This window comes from Macrobrachium rosenbergii, chromosome 15 (assembly GCF_040412425.1).
Source record: "Macrobrachium rosenbergii isolate ZJJX-2024 chromosome 15, ASM4041242v1, whole genome shotgun sequence".
Lineage (NCBI taxonomy): Eukaryota > Metazoa > Arthropoda > Malacostraca > Decapoda > Palaemonidae > Macrobrachium > Macrobrachium rosenbergii.
Genome location: NC_089755.1, coordinates 23,585,880 through 23,606,911, shown reverse-complemented (window position 1 = coordinate 23,606,911; position 21,032 = coordinate 23,585,880). Strand labels below are relative to the sequence as shown.

The 21,032-nt window shown below is 39.8% G+C and overlaps 1 protein-coding gene, 1 non-coding gene and 1 pseudogene across 2 annotated transcripts in view; all 3 read left to right on the top strand.

Moving 5' to 3' along the window:
- The window catches only part of LOC136846461 (Golgi to ER traffic protein 4 homolog), a 127,557-nt gene that overhangs the window by 40,084 nt on the left and 66,441 nt on the right, over positions 1-21,032 (top strand). Inside the window, exons 4-5 of the mRNA XM_067117258.1 lie at positions 6,918-7,054; positions 7,817-7,955. Coding sequence (XP_066973359.1) covers positions 6,918-7,054; positions 7,817-7,955 — 276 coding nt within the window. The remainder of the gene's footprint in view (positions 1-6,917; positions 7,055-7,816; positions 7,956-21,032) is intronic.
- LOC136846866 (U6 spliceosomal RNA) lies at positions 671-775 on the top strand. The gene has a single exon (XR_010855558.1). It is a non-coding gene; the product is annotated as a U6 spliceosomal RNA (small nuclear RNA).
- LOC136846859 (5S ribosomal RNA) lies at positions 2,264-2,380 on the top strand (annotated as a pseudogene).

Here is a 21,032-nt window from a genome sequence, read left to right as displayed (position 1 = left end):
TACTCTTCCCCGAAAGTTGCGTGGATATTCCTCTGCAGAAGAGAAAATAAAGTGTTTTTCGAATGATCACTCTACTGCGTCCCCCTGTCGCGCTAAGGCAAGGGCTAGAGCTTCTTCCCTGTGGAAGGAAGTATCGTCTCTCCCCTTTCCTTCTCTCAGGTTCAGCCCTTCTCCCGAGAGAGTGGCTTCTCCAACGCTGCAGATTTTGTTGGGTTTGCAACAACAGCTGGATGCTCTCATGAACCTTTCAAGATTCGTTTCTGCCTGTTAAGAGGTACAGACTTTCACCTTCGTCTCCCGCTTGGAACGATACAGAGCGTCTGTCGCCTAGAGAGAGTGTTTAGTGGCTTCCTATTCGTCTTCCCGAGTTGAGGTGTTGGCCTTTTCTCTTGTCTCGCGCCAGGAGCGCGTCTTGCTCTTCGTGCGCTTCTCACGCGTCACGCTCCTCACCTTGAGCGCTCGGGCGCTTTCGCCTTAGCCATGACGCCGCGCGCCACGCTGTGACTCTCTTCTAGTACTTGCCACGGAGCCTCTCGCGCGTCACGCCATGACGCTCCGCGCTACACCGCCCGTATAGCTTCAAGTCTTGTGTTGACACCGCTCCAGTTGTTTATCATGTCGCACAACTACCCGCTTCAACATCTGATGTCCTTCTTAATTTAGCCAGTACTTGCTTCGGCAGTAGCCTACATATACTAATTGGAACGATACAGAGAAGATTAGCATGGCTCTTGCGCAAGGATGACACGCTAATCGTGAAGCGTTCCACATTTTTTATGTTTACTATACGTACTCTAGTTGACGACTTCTTCGTTCGCGGGAGTTCCCGCTTATGTATCGTGAATCGAACTACTTTCACCACTCACTCAAGACCCACCAGCTGCGGAAGAACATCCTCTTTCGTCACAGCCTATGTATGAAGAGAAACTTCTTTCGTCTTCTTCTTCCTCTGATTATCAGACTCTGGTTTTTTTTCTTAAGGATCTGTTTCCTGAGACTTTTCGACCGTCGGCTCCTCTCTCTCACCTTCGCAGTTGTCTTTGTCTTAAGGGGCGTTTGACAAAAAATCGGAAATAAAATTTTCTGGGATATTTTATATATGGCATCATACATATCCTGACTATCTTCTCAGAAAGTTTTATTTAAAAGTTCGCCACAGTTAGAAGTTATAAACAAAACAGTAACCTATCATAGTCAAATTACATTTTTCATATAATGTAATGATATTGTCAGTATATCGGTGGTAATTTCCTTTTAGCTATGAAATAATATCTAATGCGATCTATGGCAACCCTGTGGACATAGTACGCATCAGCGAAAGACAGGAATGCCGCAGGGCAGTCAGTGGCAGTCAGTCAGTAGCTGCTCAGAGCTTGACTAAGTAAAACGTCGCGCTGGCCAACCTCAGCCGTGTTTTGACACTCGCTTCATTTAGCTTCATTTAGCGAAGTTATATTACTTTGCAGGTCTATTTTTGGCTTTTCATTATGTCATAAAACATCAACTGTGTAACGGCAAGCAAATAAATACACAGAGAAGCAAAAATATTCGTTTTTCTCAAAACTAAAGTTATCGACATTCAAACTGCATCTCCTTCATAACGCTTGCACCGATCTCAGATACAAAAAGTAACGCAAGCTAAATGTTTGCATAACAAAGGGGCTTCCATGGGAAGCAACACGAGACCCGCACCACGAGAGAGAGTTTTTTCCCGAAGGAATGTCACTTCCAAGAGAGGTAGCAAGTGACTCCCTTCATCTCCAGACTCCCTTTGCAACCAGGCTTCATTTTGCACAAGCCTGGAAAGAGTGAGGGGCAGACGTTTGGTCCCTCCTACTGTTAGAGAGAGGTTACTTGATTCCCTTCCTGTCTCCTCTTTTTGTTTTTGTTTCCCAACTGCCTTCCTGTCAAACAGAAAATTGTTTGACCTGCTCGAACAGATGTTCGAGCGGAGAGCAGTGGAACAGATCTTGGACTCGGTGTTCCCGGGATTTTACTACAGATGGTTTCTAGTCCCAAAACTTTCAGTAGGCTGGAGACCCGTCTTGGGCGTCAACAGGTCGAACAACTTGGTCCGGAAGGAAAAGTTCAAGATGGAGACCTCGCAGCCAATACTAGGAGCCCTTCATCCCGGGGATTGGATGGTATCTTTGGATCTCCAAGATACTTATCTTCACGCCCCAATTCATCCACGTTCGTGAAGTTTCTCAGGTTGTCTTGGGGACTAGACGCACCAGTTCAGGGCTCTCTGCTTTGGACTCTGCACAACGGCCATACCACGTTGACAACACCGCTTCGTCCGATCAGCGAAGTTAAACAGCGTTGGGTCTGGTCAGTACTTGGATGGTTGACCGCCTGGGAACACCAGATGCTGTTGGCGTCACATTTTGCTCCGAGGGTGTTTACACGTCTCATGAAAAACGTTGCGATGCAGTTGCATCTGTCGCACGTCAGGATCTCACCCTACTTGGACGACTGGTTGATTCGGCGCCGCCGCACAAAGGTATCTGGAGGACCTTCAGTTGACTCTGCAACTCGTGAAGTCCCTGGGACTTCTGGTCTGTGGAGAAGTCGCAGCTGATCCCCTCACTGTCCATTGTGTCTGGGAATTCAGATCTATTCAGCGGCTTTTATAGCGTCTCCGTCGCAAGAACGGCAACTTCTATGTACGAAAAAGTTTCGGCCTTCTTGGAAAAGGAAACATGCTAGGTGAAGGAAGGAATGAGTCTGCTGGGGACCATTTCCTCGCTGGAGAAGTTTGCTTTCTGGGAGTCTGCATCTCAGGCCTCTTCAGTTCTTTTGTTGGAGAACTGACAAAGCAAGGAAGACTTGAAAGAGGAATTGAGAATTCTTCCTTATATAAAGAGGATCTGTGGTGGTGGCTCGATCCAACGGAATTGCAGAAAGGATCTCCCTCAAGCTTCTGAACCCCAACCTAGTGTTGTTTTTCCGGAAAGGGTCGTCAACAGGTTGGGGGCAACACTAGAGGGGAGAGGAAGTGTTAGGAACCTGGAGAGAGGAACAGGTGTCCTGGCACATCGTCTTCAAAGATTTGGCGGCCATCTTTAGCTCGCCAATTCTTGAGTCCAAGTTTGCAATCGTGTAGTTCTAGCAAACTCGGACAATACTACTTGTTCCCTGTTCAGCCTTGCAAGAGAGATTATTCTTTGAGCCTATGCTCGCAACATTTCGATTCTCACAAGTTTTGTTGCAGGGGTCGAAAATGTTCGAAAGCAGACCTGCTCTGTTGGCGCCATCAACTCCTGCCGAAGGAATGGACCCTTCATCAGGAGGTTTGCCAAGATTTTTGGAAATTTTGGGGTCGCCATCTTGTGGATATTTTCACGACCTCAAGAACAGCGAGGCTCCCTCTATAAAGCTCATCTGTACTCGACCCTGGGGCAGTTGCGATAGTTGCTCTTCCTGGGATTGGGCGGGAATAGATGTTTACGCCTTTTTCCCCGTTCTAAATTCTGGGAGAAGTCATACGCAAGTTCATGGCCTCACAAGGGGCGAGGATGACTCTCATCCCCACGTTTTGGCCTTCGAACCACTGGTTCTCGGAGTTTCTCTTCTGGTTGGTAGACGTTCCGAGGACCCTTCCTATGAGAGCAGACCTGCTCATACAAACCCACTTCGCGAGATATCTTCGAATCTCCCCGCTCTGAACCTGACTGCTTTCAGACTATCGAAAATTGGTCAGAGCGAAGGGGTTTTTCTGGCCAGGTGGCACGGGCCATCGCTAGAGCCAGAAGTTCTTCATCTAAAAGGATATATCTAGCGAAGTGAGCAACCTTCAAAGGTTGGTGTAGAAAGAAGGGCTTTTCCTCTTCCTCTATCACTGTGAGCCAGGTTGCGGATTTTCTCCTTTACTTAAGAGAAAAACTTCGATATAGCAGTTCCGACTATCAAGTGTTATCGGAGCATGCTTTCGATTGTATTCAGACACAGAGGATTAGCTTTGTCTGACAATAAGGACCTCCACGATCTTACGAGCTTTTTTCAAGACGTCCAAGGTTCCTCAGCTGATTTCCCTGCTTGGAACTTGGACGTAATGCTCAAGTTTTTGATGTTTAGTCCTTTGAGCCTCTCCACTCTGCATCTCTTAAGGATGTTACTCGAACGGCATTCCTCGCTCTGGCGAAGAGAGTGAGAGAAGTTCGAGGCCGTCATGTGGGCTTCAAGGAACACAATGCTGTCTATTCTTTAAGCCCTAAGTTCTTGGCTAAGAATGATAGGTCTTCTAACCCTTGGCCTAGACACTTTGAAATTAAAGGTTTAGTAGACCTTATTGGACAGGAACCTGAGGGAGTTCTATGTCCAGTTAGAGCTCTCAAGTACTACCTTAAAAGAACACAGGACACTCGTGGTCCATTGGATGTTTTATGGTGTTCTGTGAGGCAACCAGTTAAACCTATGTCGAAGAATGCACTGGCATTCTTCATTAGGGACGTCATTAAGGGCGCACACTCTAGTTGTGACGACTCCAACTTCAAGTTGTTGAGAGTTAACGCTCACGAGGTGAGGGCAGTTGCTACCTCCATGGCGTTCAAGAAGAAAAAATATGGTACTCAGTGACATTTTTAGTGCCACATTTTGGCGAAGTCAATTCGGTGTTTGCCTCACACTCTTGGCAAGATGTTTAGGTAGCATACTGAGGAATTGCTTTTCGCTGGGACCATACATTGCTGCTTCAGCAACCTTGGGGACAGGGGTAACTCTGATCCTATCCCCTTTTAATTGTGTTTTTGTGGTTGTTGGGTCGACTACTGGAGGCAGTCTTCCCAATCCTTTGCAAACTAACGCTTTAGGTGTTGGTTAGGTGGTTAGTAATGCTCTTTTGTCCTCTTTTGTATGGGCTATGATCTAGTCACATTGTGGTCACGCCCCGTTGACAGATCATCTAGAAGTCGCCAGCTATATAGGTCACTACCTCGCTGGGGTCTCTAGTAAAGCAGAAGCAGACTAGAGTGACAGTAACCACTCAGTCAGCTACGCTATCAGATAAGGAACCAAAATAATTTTACCAATAATTGGTTTTTTCCTAATTCTTGGCTGTCTCTACCCCTCCAAAGGTGGTATTCAGCTATATATATATCTGGCAGGTAAGTCTCATGAACAAAATGATATTTTAATGATAAAATAAAGTTTGTTCATACTTACCTGGCAGATATATATATTTATATTGCCCTCCCTCCTCCCCTCAGGAGACAGTGGCATTAGAAAATCTGAATAGAAAATGGGAATGGTTCTGATACCCGCCTCCCAGCGGGAATGGGTACTAACCACCTGACCGGCCACTGCGTGTGCCGCGAAATTTGAAATTCTGTCGGACCTTCGGAGAATACAGCTATATATATATCTGCCAGGTAAGTATGAACAAACTTTATTTTATCATTAAAATATCATGTTTACTGTATCTATTTATCTATGTTTATTTCTCACATTCTACCCTTTGGTGAGAGAGAGATAAAGGAAGGAAGAAAAAGAGAGAAATTGATCTGATCACGCTGTGGCAACATTTACCCTTGGTCAGGAATGCAATAATATGACACATTTGACAGGTTTATCCTCCCCCTGAGCTCCAAGACTCAGGAAAAGATCAGGGTTGAAATTTGTTTGTTTAAAATTTTTCATAACTTACTGTAGAAATGCATAAATGTTGTAATTACAGTATAATATATTATTATTATTATTATTATTTATTTTTTTCTATCACAGTCATCCTATTCGACTGCGTGGTTTTTATAGTGTGGGGTTCTGGGTTGTATCCTGCTTCCTTAGGAGTCCATCACATTTCTCACTATGTGCGCTGTTTCTAGTAGCACACTTTTCTGCTTGAGTCCTGGAGCTTCTTCAGCATCTAGTTTTTCCAGATTCCTTTTCAGAGATCTTGGGATCGTGCCTAGTGTTCCTGTGATAATGGGTACAATTTCCACAGGCATATTCCATATCCTTCCATTTCGATTTTCAGGTCTTGATACTTTTCAGTTTTTTCTCTTTCTTTCTCATCTACTCTGGTGTCCTATGGTATTGCGACATCAATGAGTGATACTTTCTTCTTGATTTTGTCAATCAACGTCACATCTGATTTTAACTATTTGCAGGTGGGGGAGGTTGTGGTACACATCCCCCACGAATACCGAGAGTCGACTGTATAAGAGTGCACCTTCATTTCGGGAAGTGGTAGTTGTGTTTAGTTTTGGACTGTTGGTTATGGGCTCTCGACTGTAGTTCCAACATCTGGCAACAGTACTTACAAGGAGGGATTACAAAACAGGCAGGAATGTTTATAAGCCTTTTCCCCTCATTGAAAAGCTTTTAGTTTGCTTGGCTGAACAGTTATTTCTGTGGTTGCACCAACCCACCATCCTCATTCAGTGTGGTAGTCAGCTAACTGTAACAGCAGGTAAGATTGATTCCAAATATAGTTATGAAAATTATGATGAAATTATTTGGATACTTACCTGTTGTTAAAGTGGGAACCCACCCAGCCTCCCCCATATTTTAGTGGGTGGTCATGAAGAATTCTGACAAGAACATAAACATTCCACAATGCCTCCTGGTGGGAAGCGGGTGATTACAGACAGTCCTAGTGGGCTAGCCAAGCAGTATTTTGTTTATTTTAAATGCCGATCGCACCTAAGGGCACTAAGCTAACTTTAACAGTAGGTAAGTATCCAAATAATTAATTTTAAATAACAGTAGGTAAGTGTCCAAATAATTAATTTTAAAATAAAAATTTTCATATTTTTACTGTATACTTTGTGTAACTGTGTTTCTTATATTCTTTTGTTTTAAGAACTCATTCTCCTTTCATGGTACCATTTATAAAAAGGGAGAAATTGAGATAGATAGCTATTTAGACAAAATGTGTTTATCTCTTGCACATTTGAATTATGTAATTCCATTCGCAGCTTATTTGAACTATTGAATAATGGAACACCAGAACGACATCAATATCTAGTTCGTGCTGTTAAATGGTCGTGTGCAGAAACTCATAAACTCGGCCATCCAAGATTACACCAACTGCTAGCACAAACATTATGGAAAGGTAAGATTGTTGCCTGTGTTTCTTAAATACAGAATTCCCATATTACTCATTAAATTCTGCAGATCCTATATTTTTTATGTGGAACTTTTGAATTTTTTATAGCTTATAGTTATGTATGTTCAATGTATACACATGGCACGTGAAACAAAATTTTGACCACTGATATTCAAGGTAATTGTGTACTACATTTTAAATAGTAGGTGATATAAAGGTAATGCTTTTATGTTCATCATTTATTAATAGAATTATTTTTAAACAGTTGGAACCTTAACATTAGACAAAATTCTTGTAGACGAGTGAGTGTATTAATGGTTCATCTTGGAAGAGTTATATCAAAGCATTGGAATTTTTTGGAAGTGTGTTACTGTAGTTATTATTATAAAGTAGTTAACAAGGCAACTGTGTCTTCTCTTGTAGATTCTTTTGGGGCCAACTTGATGGATTTGCTTTTTAGTAAGAGATGAAAATATGAACACAATTAAGTTAAGGAAGTTGCAGAGCTAGGTGAGAAGAGACTGGAGGTAACCAGTTTAAAGTGAGACATAAAGTATTGTAACTGGAGACCAAAGTAATGCTGCAAAAAAACCTCTGGTACCATCTGCAGTAAGCCACACATGACACTCTGCAGTGAAGATTCACTTTGTCCTGAAGTGTGAGTGGAAAGTTGGTAGAGATAATTTACTGTAGTTCTTGTAGAAAGTAATTTTTTTTTGCAAACTGTAGTGTGTCCTGATTACTTTTGATATGGATGTATGTTCACAGAGAAAAATTATGGCTCAGCAAGATATCACTATCTGCGATCAGAGGATGGTGGAGGATGTGCCGATATGCTAGTAGAATTACATTTATTGCGTGGGTATCCATCAGAGGTTGATCTATTCCTTACACAGGCTGTTCTTCAGTGAGTATTGTAAAAGTAATGTTTTTACTTATAGTGACTGACTTGGAATTGATTATTGCTGTTGTGATGTAATTCATGTGCTGTACAATACAGTCGACACCATTAGGCATTTTGGTGAATACTATAACTTATTCTACCCAGTCATGAAGTTTATTCTCATTTGCAGTTGGTTTAACCAGAATGCTCATCCAAATTTTAACTCGCTGGAAACCACATCATTGAGCTCGTTAAGGGCAAGAGTTTTTTCCTATTAGTGGTTCATAAGGCATTGCTGCTCCTTGATTTTCATGTTTTGATGTTTACTGCTTCCTTCCACTGAAAGATGGTTTGTAACAGTTCAGTATGTGACTAGTTAAAAGTATATTTGTGTAGGAGCTGAGAAATTGATGATAAAAGATCCAGGGTTTTGGCTTAGTTTTGTATTTATATAATTACATTACAGTGTTTACATAGTTTTTAAAATTTTGTTTGTGAAAAGGAAGTTTCTGTAAGTAATAGTTTTTCATATAAACCCATCAACCATGTAAGAGTTTAATTTACTGTCTGAAAATCCCCAGATGTGCTGTCTTATTTCTTGTAGGCTTTAGAATGAAAATAGTAACTATCCTGTCATTTCTTGTAGACTCTATATAATGCAGTGAGAACAGGGGTTATATAATGCAATGAGAACAGGGGGATGGTTATAAAAAAATGTGTCATTAAAAAACTTTGTATCATGGCAAACTCATCAGCTATATAATGCCTGAATCATGAGTTAGGTGAAAGATTTAGTAGTGGGAAATTCTAGCCTTTTAAAAGATGTGATGGAACCAGTGGTGCACCTGACGAAAGTATAGGTTAAGAACTCAGTTTAGTTCTTAACCTGTACTGTCCTCAGGTGCATCACTGGATCCATCACATCCTTTAAAAGGCTGGAATTCCCCACTGCTAAATCTCTTGCCTAAATTCATGGGGTTCTGTAAGTAACTGCATGACTTGAGAGCAAATTAATAAGTTGGTGTTTGGTGGTGCCTCCACAATAGCTTAGTGTCCTCAAGTATAGTATTAAAAATGGCTTAAATCTCAGAATTCCTATTGAAGGTTAAGGGAGTTGAGAGGTCTTAGCAGACTAGCCTTTTCTTTTAAAGCCTCTGCATATGCTTGAAAGGTGAACTGCTATTGGATCCAAGATTCTTGAAAACATGTTTTCTTTATTGCTTTTAAAACATAAAAAGTCTGCATTGTACCTGTAAGATGTCTCATCTGGTGGATGACTTTTATGGAACAAAAAAAGGTTTTTTGAATTGACAGGTGTCACCGTTAGCTTTTTTGTTAACTCCTTTAAAGTGGATTGCCAACTTCATTGGTGCAATTAGATATTTAAGAAATTTAAAAATAAAATGTTTTAGTTCTGTACAGTATTATAAGTTTAATTTTTAAGGTGAAACTTATCCTCTATCATTTGCTTTATCTGCGACTACATAGTGCCAGCTCAGTTACCCCCACTCTTCGTAGGGTGGGGGTAAGACAGCGATAGTTTTGGTTGCTATTCTTCTCTTGTCAGTGAAACCGCCTGGCTATGTAGACAAGTGGTCTGCAATTTTGGTTTGTTTTTCTTGTTTAACAAATTGGATGGTCTAGATTTTATTTTTTATTGGCAATATGGATTGTTCTTCTCAGTCTTCCCTATCAATGTCTGTTAGATTTTGTAAGGTAAATGGTTGTAAGACCAGATTGAGTTCAATGAAGTACAACACTTACTAAATATGCATTGATCATCGGGGGGTGAATTGGGATTCAGACAACCATTGTGATCATTGCGAGAATTGGTCTTTGGAAGAGATGGAGATGATGATAAATTGCTGAATTAGAAGAGAGAAGGACAACCTAAGAGAGTAAAGAGAACAGCTAGTCTTGAATCTAGGTCTTCTATAGAATTAACTTATGGTCAAGAAGATAGAGTTATGTCTATAGATTTGTTTCTAGTGGATAGGTCCTTCTACACCCACTAAGTCAGCTCAGGGTAGTAGGTTAGAGTTAATGCAGTCATTGAATATCTATAGTGCATTGGCAGGGACAGTGTCCCTTCATTCCTTTGGCCACTCTGCCGACACAGCCTTGCCTGTAACCTTGGTGCCCCCAGCTGACAGGCATGGTAGTCCTGGGGTGTCCAGAACAAGGACTAACATCCCAGGATGTTCAAAGACTGTGCCCTCTGTCTCCTGCCCTTGCTTCTCAGTCCTCTGTGGACAAATATCGACAAATACACAGTAGATCACGCTCGCCTAAGGACAGACATGGTAGGGTGAAAAGGTCTAGACCTTCGTGTTTGACTCTGTTGTCACACGTTTATTATAGTGATTCGTCCAAGCCAGGTAACATCACAATCTGTAGTGAGTGCTGCTGTTGCTACTGCAGCTGTCTCTAGGAGTCCTGAGTCCGTAGGTAGGCTTTCAGGTAGTAAGCGTTCATGCCAAGTCTCCCATTCTGTCACCTATGGTCCAAGTTTTGATTTCATCAAAGCCGCAGGTATGTCTGCATCCGAGGCTTTTGCGGCTTTTATGGACTGTGTGTCCGAAGCAAAGACTAAGTGTGCCAGACATTTGCATTCGCTTGTGAGTCTGTGGAGTTCTGCTAAGCATTCAACACCACAGGAGGTGTCAAGTTCCACATGCACTTACGTGTATGTCTTCGTTGAGGCCATGCAAGGTGTCATTGAGTCTGCATGAAGTATTGGTGACTCTGCAAGAGACAGCAGGGTGTAGAGATTCGTTAAGATTCGCAGTTAGCGTTGGTGGGAGCCTTCAAGTCGTAGGACGAGTGAGTTGGTAAGTATGCATTAACCATAGTGGCCTCAGTGGGGTGCGCCAGGCTTTTGTGCAAAGGGTAAGTCACCTAGGAAAAAGGTTTCTTGCTCCCTGGTGTCTGCTCCATTGTCTCTGTGTGGTGTTGAGAGAGACCTTTCAACGCTGAAGTATCCACCAGAGTGGATTACGAGCATTTTAGCTCCTAGTCTTGCAAGACCATCTGGTTCCAAGGATACTATTTTTAATTGGATGAGGAAGACTCATTTAGGACTGGCTCTTCCTGTTAGCATTCTTCATCGCCCCTCTACAGATTTTGGGTAATGAAGAGGAAGACTTAGAATCTGTCTTCTCAGTTTTTAAGGAACTGTTTCAGTTGTGTTCAGACAGATATCTGCCGTCCTTTTTGGTTGGGTCTTCTAAGGCTCCTCAATCTATTGGAGCTTCTAGGTTGGGGTCTGACTAATTGCCTCTCCCTTCCTTTAAGCTGTCAAATTCTGTGTCTGGGAGATTTGACTCTATTGCAAAGGCTTTGCTTAAAAAAATCTCTAAGGATCCTCTCTTTTGTCTCCCTTCCTGTATGCTAAGAATGCTGCAGTTTATTGGACAGGGGAGTTTCTCCCCTTTTCTCCTGATCTGGCAGTTGATGGTGCCCCATTTCTCCTTGAGTAGGATGCCTTGACAAGGTGAGGGGCTTGGGGACCCTGGCCTTTGTGCCCAGGTCTTGAGGAACCATCCTACATAGGTTTTTGGTTTAAATGGCATGGACATTTCCACTTTCGAAAAATTTTTCTGCTTAGGTGAGTCTGAGAAGGGATCGCATTCAAAGCTAATTGTGGGAGTTGTGGTGGGATCTTCCCATTGCCATCTTGTGGGTGGAACCATCTCCAGGGATCAGCCCAAATATGTTTGGAGTGGGAAGCTAGTCCCCATTAGTGGGGGCAGAATTCCCAGCAGGCAGATTGACTTATACCAGGGCCACTGCAAGTGTGTATTAGTGCTATCCCAAAAGGGTGGGGTATGGGGTGGACTATTGGAAGTCAACTCTCACTTGTGCCATTGGTGGAGAATACAAATACCTGATTGATTCACGATACTTTCTTGATATAACCAAGCAGTTTTGGATGGGTGGGTAAGCCGGTTTGTGTGGTGGTCTGGTGTGTGCATGCTTGGCATCTTGGATTCTCTTCTCGAGCTCTGGCAGTGTATTTGGGTTGGGGAGACTAGGCAGTAAAAGCTGCCTGTTGTTCCCTTTCTGATGTGCTGTTGGGGTCTGTTTGGGGGCTCTTGGGTGTCAGGTGTGCACTTTTTGGATGTATGCACTTGAACTGGTAGTAATTTATGGGTTTGGCTACTAGTTTTCCCTCCCCTGGATCTGACAACTCACTGGCACAGGCAACGACTTCTGGCTTGGAAAAGGATATTGTTATTGGCTTACAGATTCCACCTCAGAAAGAAGAAACTAGGTTGATGCAGCCTCTCCACAGGGAACTCCACAAAAGAAAGAATCTAAGAGTGATGAAAGTCACCATAGAAAATTGACAGTTTTGCATGCATATGAAATACCCCTGGAATGCCATTATAAGCCTATTTTTGCATCATTTAAACAATATGGGAAAATTTTAGAAATACGTATGAACTACAATGAAGATGATGAGAAATGGGAAGCTTGGATCTCTTTTGATAAAGATGCCTTTGGTGCCACATGTAACATTGAAAGTATTTTTCTTCATAATTGAAATATAAAGGGAGCACTTTGTAACAAAGTCCCCAGAAATTTAGATGTTTATTGCACAGCTGACTGGAATTAAGATGAGTCTCTGACCCTTGAAAATAATCTGCACTGTACCTAAACTCCCCCAGTGGCTTACGGCAACTGGAAAAGAGGAGAATTATAGTTATTTTAAATTCAGTAAATATTTACAAAAAGTAGACACTATAGGAAATGGTGACATTTCTAGATTTGGTAAGAAATCTGTTCTTATTCATGCAAAATCGAAGACACAATCACTTATGCTTTGCAGTTTAAAAGTAGATGACAATGAAATGTTAGTAGATATCAAACCCATATTAATTTCAGTTATGAATGAGGGGTAATCTTCAACAGGGATTTATATGACTTCAAAGAAGAGGAGATATTAGATGTGTGTCCAAAACAGGTTTGGCAGGTACATAAAATTCCAAAAACTACAATGATAATTATTACTTTTGAGGATCATAATGTTCCCTCTCATTTGTACACAGAAAATGAAAGGGTGTCAGTACACCCATACAATAAAACCCATTACAATGCTTCATTTGTTTCAGATATGGTCATCCTTCTCGAGTCCGTAAAAATGACAAGTTGTGTGACAACAGTTCTGCACCAACACATGGCGAATGCACATTAGGCATGCAGTACATTAATTGTAATCTGGGTCTCAAGTCCAATGATAGAAAATGCCCACATTTTCAAATGGAAACAGCAGCTCTACTAAAATCAGGTGCAGAGCATATTGGTGTGGGTTATGCCAGAAGACTTCTAAGTAAGGAAAAAAATTATGCTAAGGCCTTGAAATCAAATATCAGCAAGCAAGATAAACCAAAAATGCCAGGTAGGCCAATGAATGCAAACATAAGTTGAGATATAAAATGCTCAGCCTCCAATTCAGAGATCAGTACCTGCAATTTTGGATATTACTCCTCATCCCTCTGCACCTTCTCCTAAGATGAGAAGCCCTAGGCTGTCATCTCGGGTGCTCTCTCTGCTCGATTTAAGAGAGGAACTTGATACTCAAGAGCATGTTGATGCTCTCATAATGGAGGGAAAATACCAACACACCTCCCCACTTTTCCAGTAGGAAAAGAGGGAGACCACTTTCCTTTTTCCCTCCAGTTACAAGATATGCTGAAATACCAAGCAATAGGCATGAAATATTCTCTAAACAAAGTCGATGGATCAAAATCGCCTAATGAGATAAGTCACTCAAAAATCACTGTTGATCTACACCACAATCTTTGCCAATCAGACAAGCTACACAATGTTATAAAGAGAGTAAAACCAAAAATATCTTGACCATCCTTTAAAAAATCATCAGGAAATAGCAATAAAGTGAAAACTACAGATTTGAGGACTTCTTTCAAAGAGTTCTCTAGAAAATAATCAGTATTTTCTTCTCCATCTTGCAGTGGAACTGTCAAGGTGTGAGGGCTAAGTATGAAGAGCTTCAGATGCTCGTTCATGAATTTTCTCTAGTTTTTATTTGTTTTATTTGTTCAAGGGAATACACTAATGGAAAATTCGTTCAATGTTTTGTTTACAGGAAACAATGTTGGATATTAATACTCCTTGTTCAAGGGAATACACTAATGCATACCGAACTGCTTATAATCCTCAAGTAGGAAGTCATGGAGGGAGTTTGGTTTACATTTGGCATGGCATTCCTCAGATATCTTTAAGTCTGCAAACATCCCTTCAGGCAGTAGCAGTGCAAGTAGAATTAACCAGAAAATGTACTGTTTGCTCTCTCTATCTACCTCCCAATGATGATGACTGCTATGATGATGTAGTAGGGTTGATTAATCAACCGCCTCAACCGTTTCTTCTTGTAGGAGACATGAACAGTAGACGTCCATTGTGGGGTGATGTTTTAGCTAATAGAAAAGACAATCTCATAGTATCACTAGTTGAAAACGAACATATAGGGATTCTTAATACAGGTAAGCCTGCTCACGTTCATATACAAACAAGCACTTTGTCATGTATTGACCTATCCATAGCTAGTTCTAACTGCCTCATTGACTTTCAATGGAGAACATAGGATGACTGGCATACTAGTGACCATGCACCAGTAGTCATTAAAAGCAATAGTAGTCCACCAGAGCATAGATCTTCTCAATGGTGCTTGGATAAAGTAAATTGGATTAAGTTCAGGGAATTAACCCTTAAACGCCTACTGGACGTATCATACGTTGACTAAAATTGTCTGTTGGGTGCCAGGTGGACGTACAGCACGCCGACTACAAAAATTTCAACCTTCGTCAACTTTGACTCGACTGAAATGGTAAAAAACGCAATTGTAAGCTAAAACTCTTACATTCTAGTAATATTCAATCATGTACCTTCATTTTGCAACAAATTGGAAGTCTCTAGCACAATATTTCGATTTATGGTGAATTTTTGAAAAAAACTTTTTCTTACGCCCGCTGTTAACTCGGCCGAAAATTTCAGAAATTCTTTTGTCATTTTGTCGTAATTTTTGCACTGTTCTATATTAGCCGTTACATAACGTTTTATATGTGAAAATGTGCGCAATTTCATGTACAATACAACAGAAAATAACTCATGGTTATAGCTTTTATCAGTTTTGAAATATTTTCATATAAATCACGATAACTGCCAAAATTTCAACCTTCGGTCAACTTTGACTCGACCGAAATGGTCAAAAATCACAATTGTAAGCTAAAACTCTTACATTCTAGTAATATTCAATCATTTACCTTCATTTTGCAACCAATTGGAAGTCTCTAGCACAATATTTCGATTTATGGTGAATTTTTGAAAAAAACTTTTTCCTTACGTCCGCGCCAGAAATTCTTTACGTCACACGTTGTCGTAATGTTTGCACTGTTTTATATTAGTTGTTACATAAAGTTTTATATATGGAAATGTGCGCAATTTCATGTAGAATACAACAGAAAATAAATCATGGTTGTAGCTTTTATCAGTTTGGAAATATTTTCACATAAATCACGATAACTGCCAAAATTTCAACCTTGGTCAACTTTAACTCGACCGAAATGGTAAAAACGCAATTATAAGCTAAAACTCTTACATTCTAGTAATATTCAATCATGTACCTTCATTTTGCAACAAACTGGAAGTCCCTAGCACAATATTTCGATTTATGGTGAATTTCTGAAAAAAAAAACTTTTTCCTTACGCCTGCGTGGTAACTCGGCCGAACATCTCAGAAATTCTTTCGTCATGTTGTCATAATGTTTGCATTGTTTTACATTAGTCGTTACATAAACTTTTATATATGAAAATGTGCGCAATTTCATGTAGAATACAACAGAAGATAGCTCATGGTTGTAGCTTTTATCAGTTTTTAAATATTTTCACATCACGATAACTGCCAAAATTTCAACCTTTGGTCAACTTTAACTCGACCGAAATGGTAAAAAAACGCAATTGTAAGCTAAAACTCTTACATTCTAGTAATATTCAATCGTTTACCTTCATTTTGCAATAAATTGGAAGTCTCTAGCACAATATTTCGATTTATGGTGAATTTTTGAAAAAAACATTTTCCTTACGTCTGCGCGGTAACTCGGCCGAACATCTCAGAAATTCTTTCGTCTCGTTGTTGTAATATTTGCACCGTTTTATATTAGTCGTTACATAAAGTTTTATATATGAAAATGTGCGCAATTTCATGTACAATACAACAGAAAATAAATCATGGTTGTAGCTTTTATCAGTTTTGAAATATTTTCATATAAATCACGATAAATAGAAAAAAATTAGACTTTTCGTCAACTTTAACTCAACCGAAATGGTCGAAAACTGCAATTGTAAGCTAAAACACTTACAGTCTAGTAATATTCAATCAATTAGCTTCTTTTTCAACAAACGGGAAATCTCTAGCACAATATTTCGATTTATGGTGAATTTTTGAAAAAACTTTTTTTACGTCCGCGCGTTACAATTCATGCATCATTTTGTGATAATATTTTCTCTGTGTTGCTTTGATCGTTTTACAATTTGTTATATACCAAAATCATTGCAATTTAGTTTACAATACAACTAAAAAAAATTAACTCATTAGCTTTAACTGTTGTGCTTACAGAGCGATTTGTATACAATTATGTAAGAGTTTTTTTTTTCGCTGTCATATATTCCAATATTTATATATGATATTTTTTTTCATTTCTGATGGTTGCATACTAAACTTCAGGCAATGACAAAAAAAGGAGCCAAAATGAACTCTTAATCTTGAAAACTAAGCATGCTGTGATTTTTTAAAAACTTTTTTCCGCTTCGGCGCTAACTCACCGAACGCCGCCGGCATACGGAGACGTTTTTGTAAATAGAGGCTCGGCGTTTAAGGGTTAAGTGAACTCGAAGGTGATGCATATGAGTTTAGCAGTGTTGATGATGCCACTGATTTACCTAATGGTACTCTTCACACTGCTGGGTTGCATTCCATTCCTAAAACCACTGGCTTATTCTGCCTTATACCAGTTCCTTGGTGTTTCACCTGAACTCCAGTTACTTCACCGAGCCACAAGAACTGCTCTAACTAGATTCTGATGAAATTGAACAGAACATAACATCATAGTACAGTATATAAAAAGTGTAGAGCATAGTTCCGGCGTGCATTAAAAGCAGCCTGTCGCCAATCATGGTTATCTTTTGCTTCTTCAGTGAATAAAAGAACTCCACCTTCAGCTGTATGGAGAAGAGTCAATAAAATAGCAGACAAATATACTCCTAACCTTCCCCCTATATTAAAGGCTAATGGGCAATACATCACAATTGCATTGGAAGTGAGTAACAAGTTAGCAGACCATTTTGAAAAAGTTTCCCAGAAATTGGAAACATTTCCTGGATTCCAATATCGTTCCAGGGAAGAAGAAAAGTCACTTTATTTTTCATCCAATAAAGAAGAACCCTACAATGTTCCATTTACTGAGAGAGAATTTGATTCTGCCTTGTCAACATGTACAGATACAACCCCAGGCCCTGATGAGGTTCCATATGCAATGATTAAGCATGTATGTAAGAACACTAAGCTTTTCGTAATTACCATTATCAACAGGATTTGGTGTGATCACAGTTTCCCATCAGTTTGGGAACTAGCTATAATTCTAGCCTTTTTAAAACCGTGAAAGGAGAAATTTTTATCTGCAAGCTAACGCTCAGTTGCCAAGACATCTTGTCTTTGTAAGATTATGGAAAAGATGGTCAATGCAAGGCTTGTTTGGGTATTAGAAAAAACAGTATTTTATCACTTGCACAGAGTGGATTTTGAAAAACACATTCCACTACTGATGTCTTGATTCGTCTCAAGTCATCTACATGTGAATCGTTTGCATCAAAGCAGTATCGTGTTTCTATATTCTTTGACCTTGAAAAAGCTTATGACACGGCACGGAGATATGGAATCCTTAATACCAACCATCATTCATGACTTAGAGAGAAATGCCATTGTTTATTAAGTCTTTTCTGACATGTCGACTCTTTCAGGTTAGAGTTGGTAGTACTCCATCAGAAAGTAAATTCCAAGAAGGAGGGGTCCCGCAAGGTAGCGTTCTTAGTGTTACCCTATTTGCACTTGCTATGAGTGGCATTTCCCCTCATATTCCTTATGATGTATTGCACACACTTTTCATTGATGATCTTTCTATATCATTTGCAGGATCAAGGATGTCTGTTATTGAAAGAAAGCTCCAATTTACAGTGAGTAGCATCACTAAATGGGCAGATTTAAATGGGTGTAAATTTTTGACTAGCAAAACAGTTGTTGTCCATTTCTGCTGCATTTGTGGACTTCATCCAGACCCAGATATATATATCAAAGGCCAAAGAATTCCCTGTGTAGAGGAAATCAAATTCTTTGGTTTAATTTTTGATCATTGGTTAACACATTCATACCCAATTGACGTAGTGGTCGTAAAATTACCCTACGCCCCTTCCTACCCGACTGAAATACAGCTACATAAAATTTACAAAAATTTTTCATTTTTTTATTGGGACAGTTGGTGGTTTCCAAGGCTAAAACATACCTTGGACCGTGTAACTCAGGCATCAGTATGTCAGTAAGAGTTCCTAAATGCAAAATCCCTGGCATAGTAAATTTCTCACAATGAAATCAGCTGATCCTACCCCCACGCTTAATTTTTTTAAAATGTGGGATTACATTAATGGAAACACTCTGTTTCAGCTATAAATTGTTTAGTTCCTGTACTCAATTCTCAACATCAGCTGATCCCACCCACGCAGGCCGGGCAGGCCACACTTCTATGTCAGAGACCATGTCAGCTAGGGTAAACACGATTTTGTTTACATACAGTGACATCAATTTTCCAACATGCATTTGCAAAGTTTTTTGAAACTAGCGGAAAAGGCGTTAGTGCCTCACATAAGAGACGTCTGGATTTAGGCAGGGCTCTGAAACTCATTTTTCATTATTGATATTTAGAGAATTTTGTTGGCTTTCTCATAAAAAAATAATTCATTCGCCTAACTGTTATAGCTTTTTTGTAATGTTGACAACTGTAACATTTTTTTCGTTTTGATCAGCTTGTAACATCAAAATGAAACTGTTGCCCATTTTTCTTGACTCTCACTTTATTCCTCAACCTTTCCTCTACATTTTCTTATATTTACACAGTAATTTCTATGAAAAATATCCGAGGTAGGGCTCTTAAAAAAAAATTTCTAGCAATAATTCTCACCGTATGCAGGGCAGCGCGTTCTGTTTCTTACCCTCTTTTCTATCAATTTTTTTCACCAACTGGAGTTATTCGTTTTTCATTCTTTTATATGTCGATATTTAGAGAATTTTGTTGACTTTCTCATAAAAATAATTCATTCACGTAACTGTTATAGTTTTTGAGCTACAAACGATAATGTTGACAACAGTAAAATTTTTTTTCATTTCGATCAACTTATAATGTCAAAATGAAACTTGCCGTTACCAAAGCCATTTTTCTTGATTCTCACTTTATTCCTCAACCTTTCCTCTACATTTTTGTATATTTACAAAGTAATTTCTATGAAAAATAACTGAGATAGGGTTCTTAAAAAAAAAAATTTCTAGCGATAATTCTAACCGTACGCCGGGCAGTGTGCTCTGTTTCTTACCCTCCTTTCTATCAATTTTTTCACCAACTGTATTTATTTGTTTTTCATTATTTTTTATATCGATATTTGGAGAATTTTGTTAACTCTCATAAAAAAAATTCATTCGCCTGACTTTCATAGTTTTTGGGTTACAAACGAAAATATAAAAATAAAGATTTTTTTTCGTTAAATAACTCAAATTTTTTTGTATTTAGAGGGCTGGGACTCTTATTCTGACTATTCCAGCATAAAATATAAACATTGAGAAAAAAAGAACAGCAAAATGAACGTTGTCGGCATAAAATTTCTATTTTTGCTGAATTTTTGAAATTATTTTTTCGCACTGTCGAGCGCTCCCAGACACCTTGGGTTTCAGGTAGGCGTGGCGCTCAAACTATACAGATGGGAAAGTGTTAGCATGGGTGCCTCATCTAAAGATGTCGAAGACAAAGTGTCAAAAGATTTTAAACATTTTTAAAGTTTTAGCTCATACGTCCTGGGGTGCAGACCGTCAAATACTTGTAAGGTAGCATAAAGCCCTGATATTATCGAAATTCCTATATGGGTGTGAAGTACTGTACAGTGACCCCTCGCTACTTCGTGATTCGATTATCGCGAATTCACGACTTCACTGAGTTTTTAATATATGTTAATGGAAAATATATCGCGGATTTTCTGGAAAATTCTAGAAAATCGAGATATATGAACACCCAAAATTTCTCATTAAATCCATTAAAATATTAATAATAAATAGTATTTCCTAGTCTAAGAACAACAAAACAAGCGTAAAATAGCAAAAAAACACACATTTGCACTTGTAACTCCTATGACAAAAAAAAAAACCATCTGGAAAGTGATGCCGATAAATGGAAAGTGATGCCTTTACAGTACAGTGCCACGTGTTCCATTGTTGGGAAAACACAAAGCGTACCATCTCGGTGACTAAGTGCGTTGTAACACGGGCTGTGATTGGTGCATGGGAGGGAGACAACAAATCACAGCTTCCTGATTTCTAATCGGGCCTGTGATTGGTGCTTAGACTGATGCTCAGAACCCGCAGCATCTCCCCTTGTCTCTCGCTCGCGGCCACTTTGCTTCAAGCTTTCTCACCGAACAGTTTACTTTACGCTGTGCTGTGTGTTTTTTGTGTGGTTTTTGTTGAACTTTGCTCCAATTTTCACCCCCTGCAATGGCTCCCAAGCATGCTGCTTCTTCCAAGGCTGGTACTGAGCCTAAACGCCATCGAAGAATGATGACGATCGCTGAAAAGGTGAAGCTTCTTGATATGTTGAAGGAAGGGAGAAAGTTCACGGCTGTAGCCTGCCATTTTGGCGTGAACGAATCCACCATTCGCTACATCTACAAGGACGAGGCGAAGATTAAGAAGACAGCTGCCATCACCTTTAACAAGTCGGCGACGAGAGTGGTTATGGCTCGTAATAAAACTATCATCCGTATGGAAGC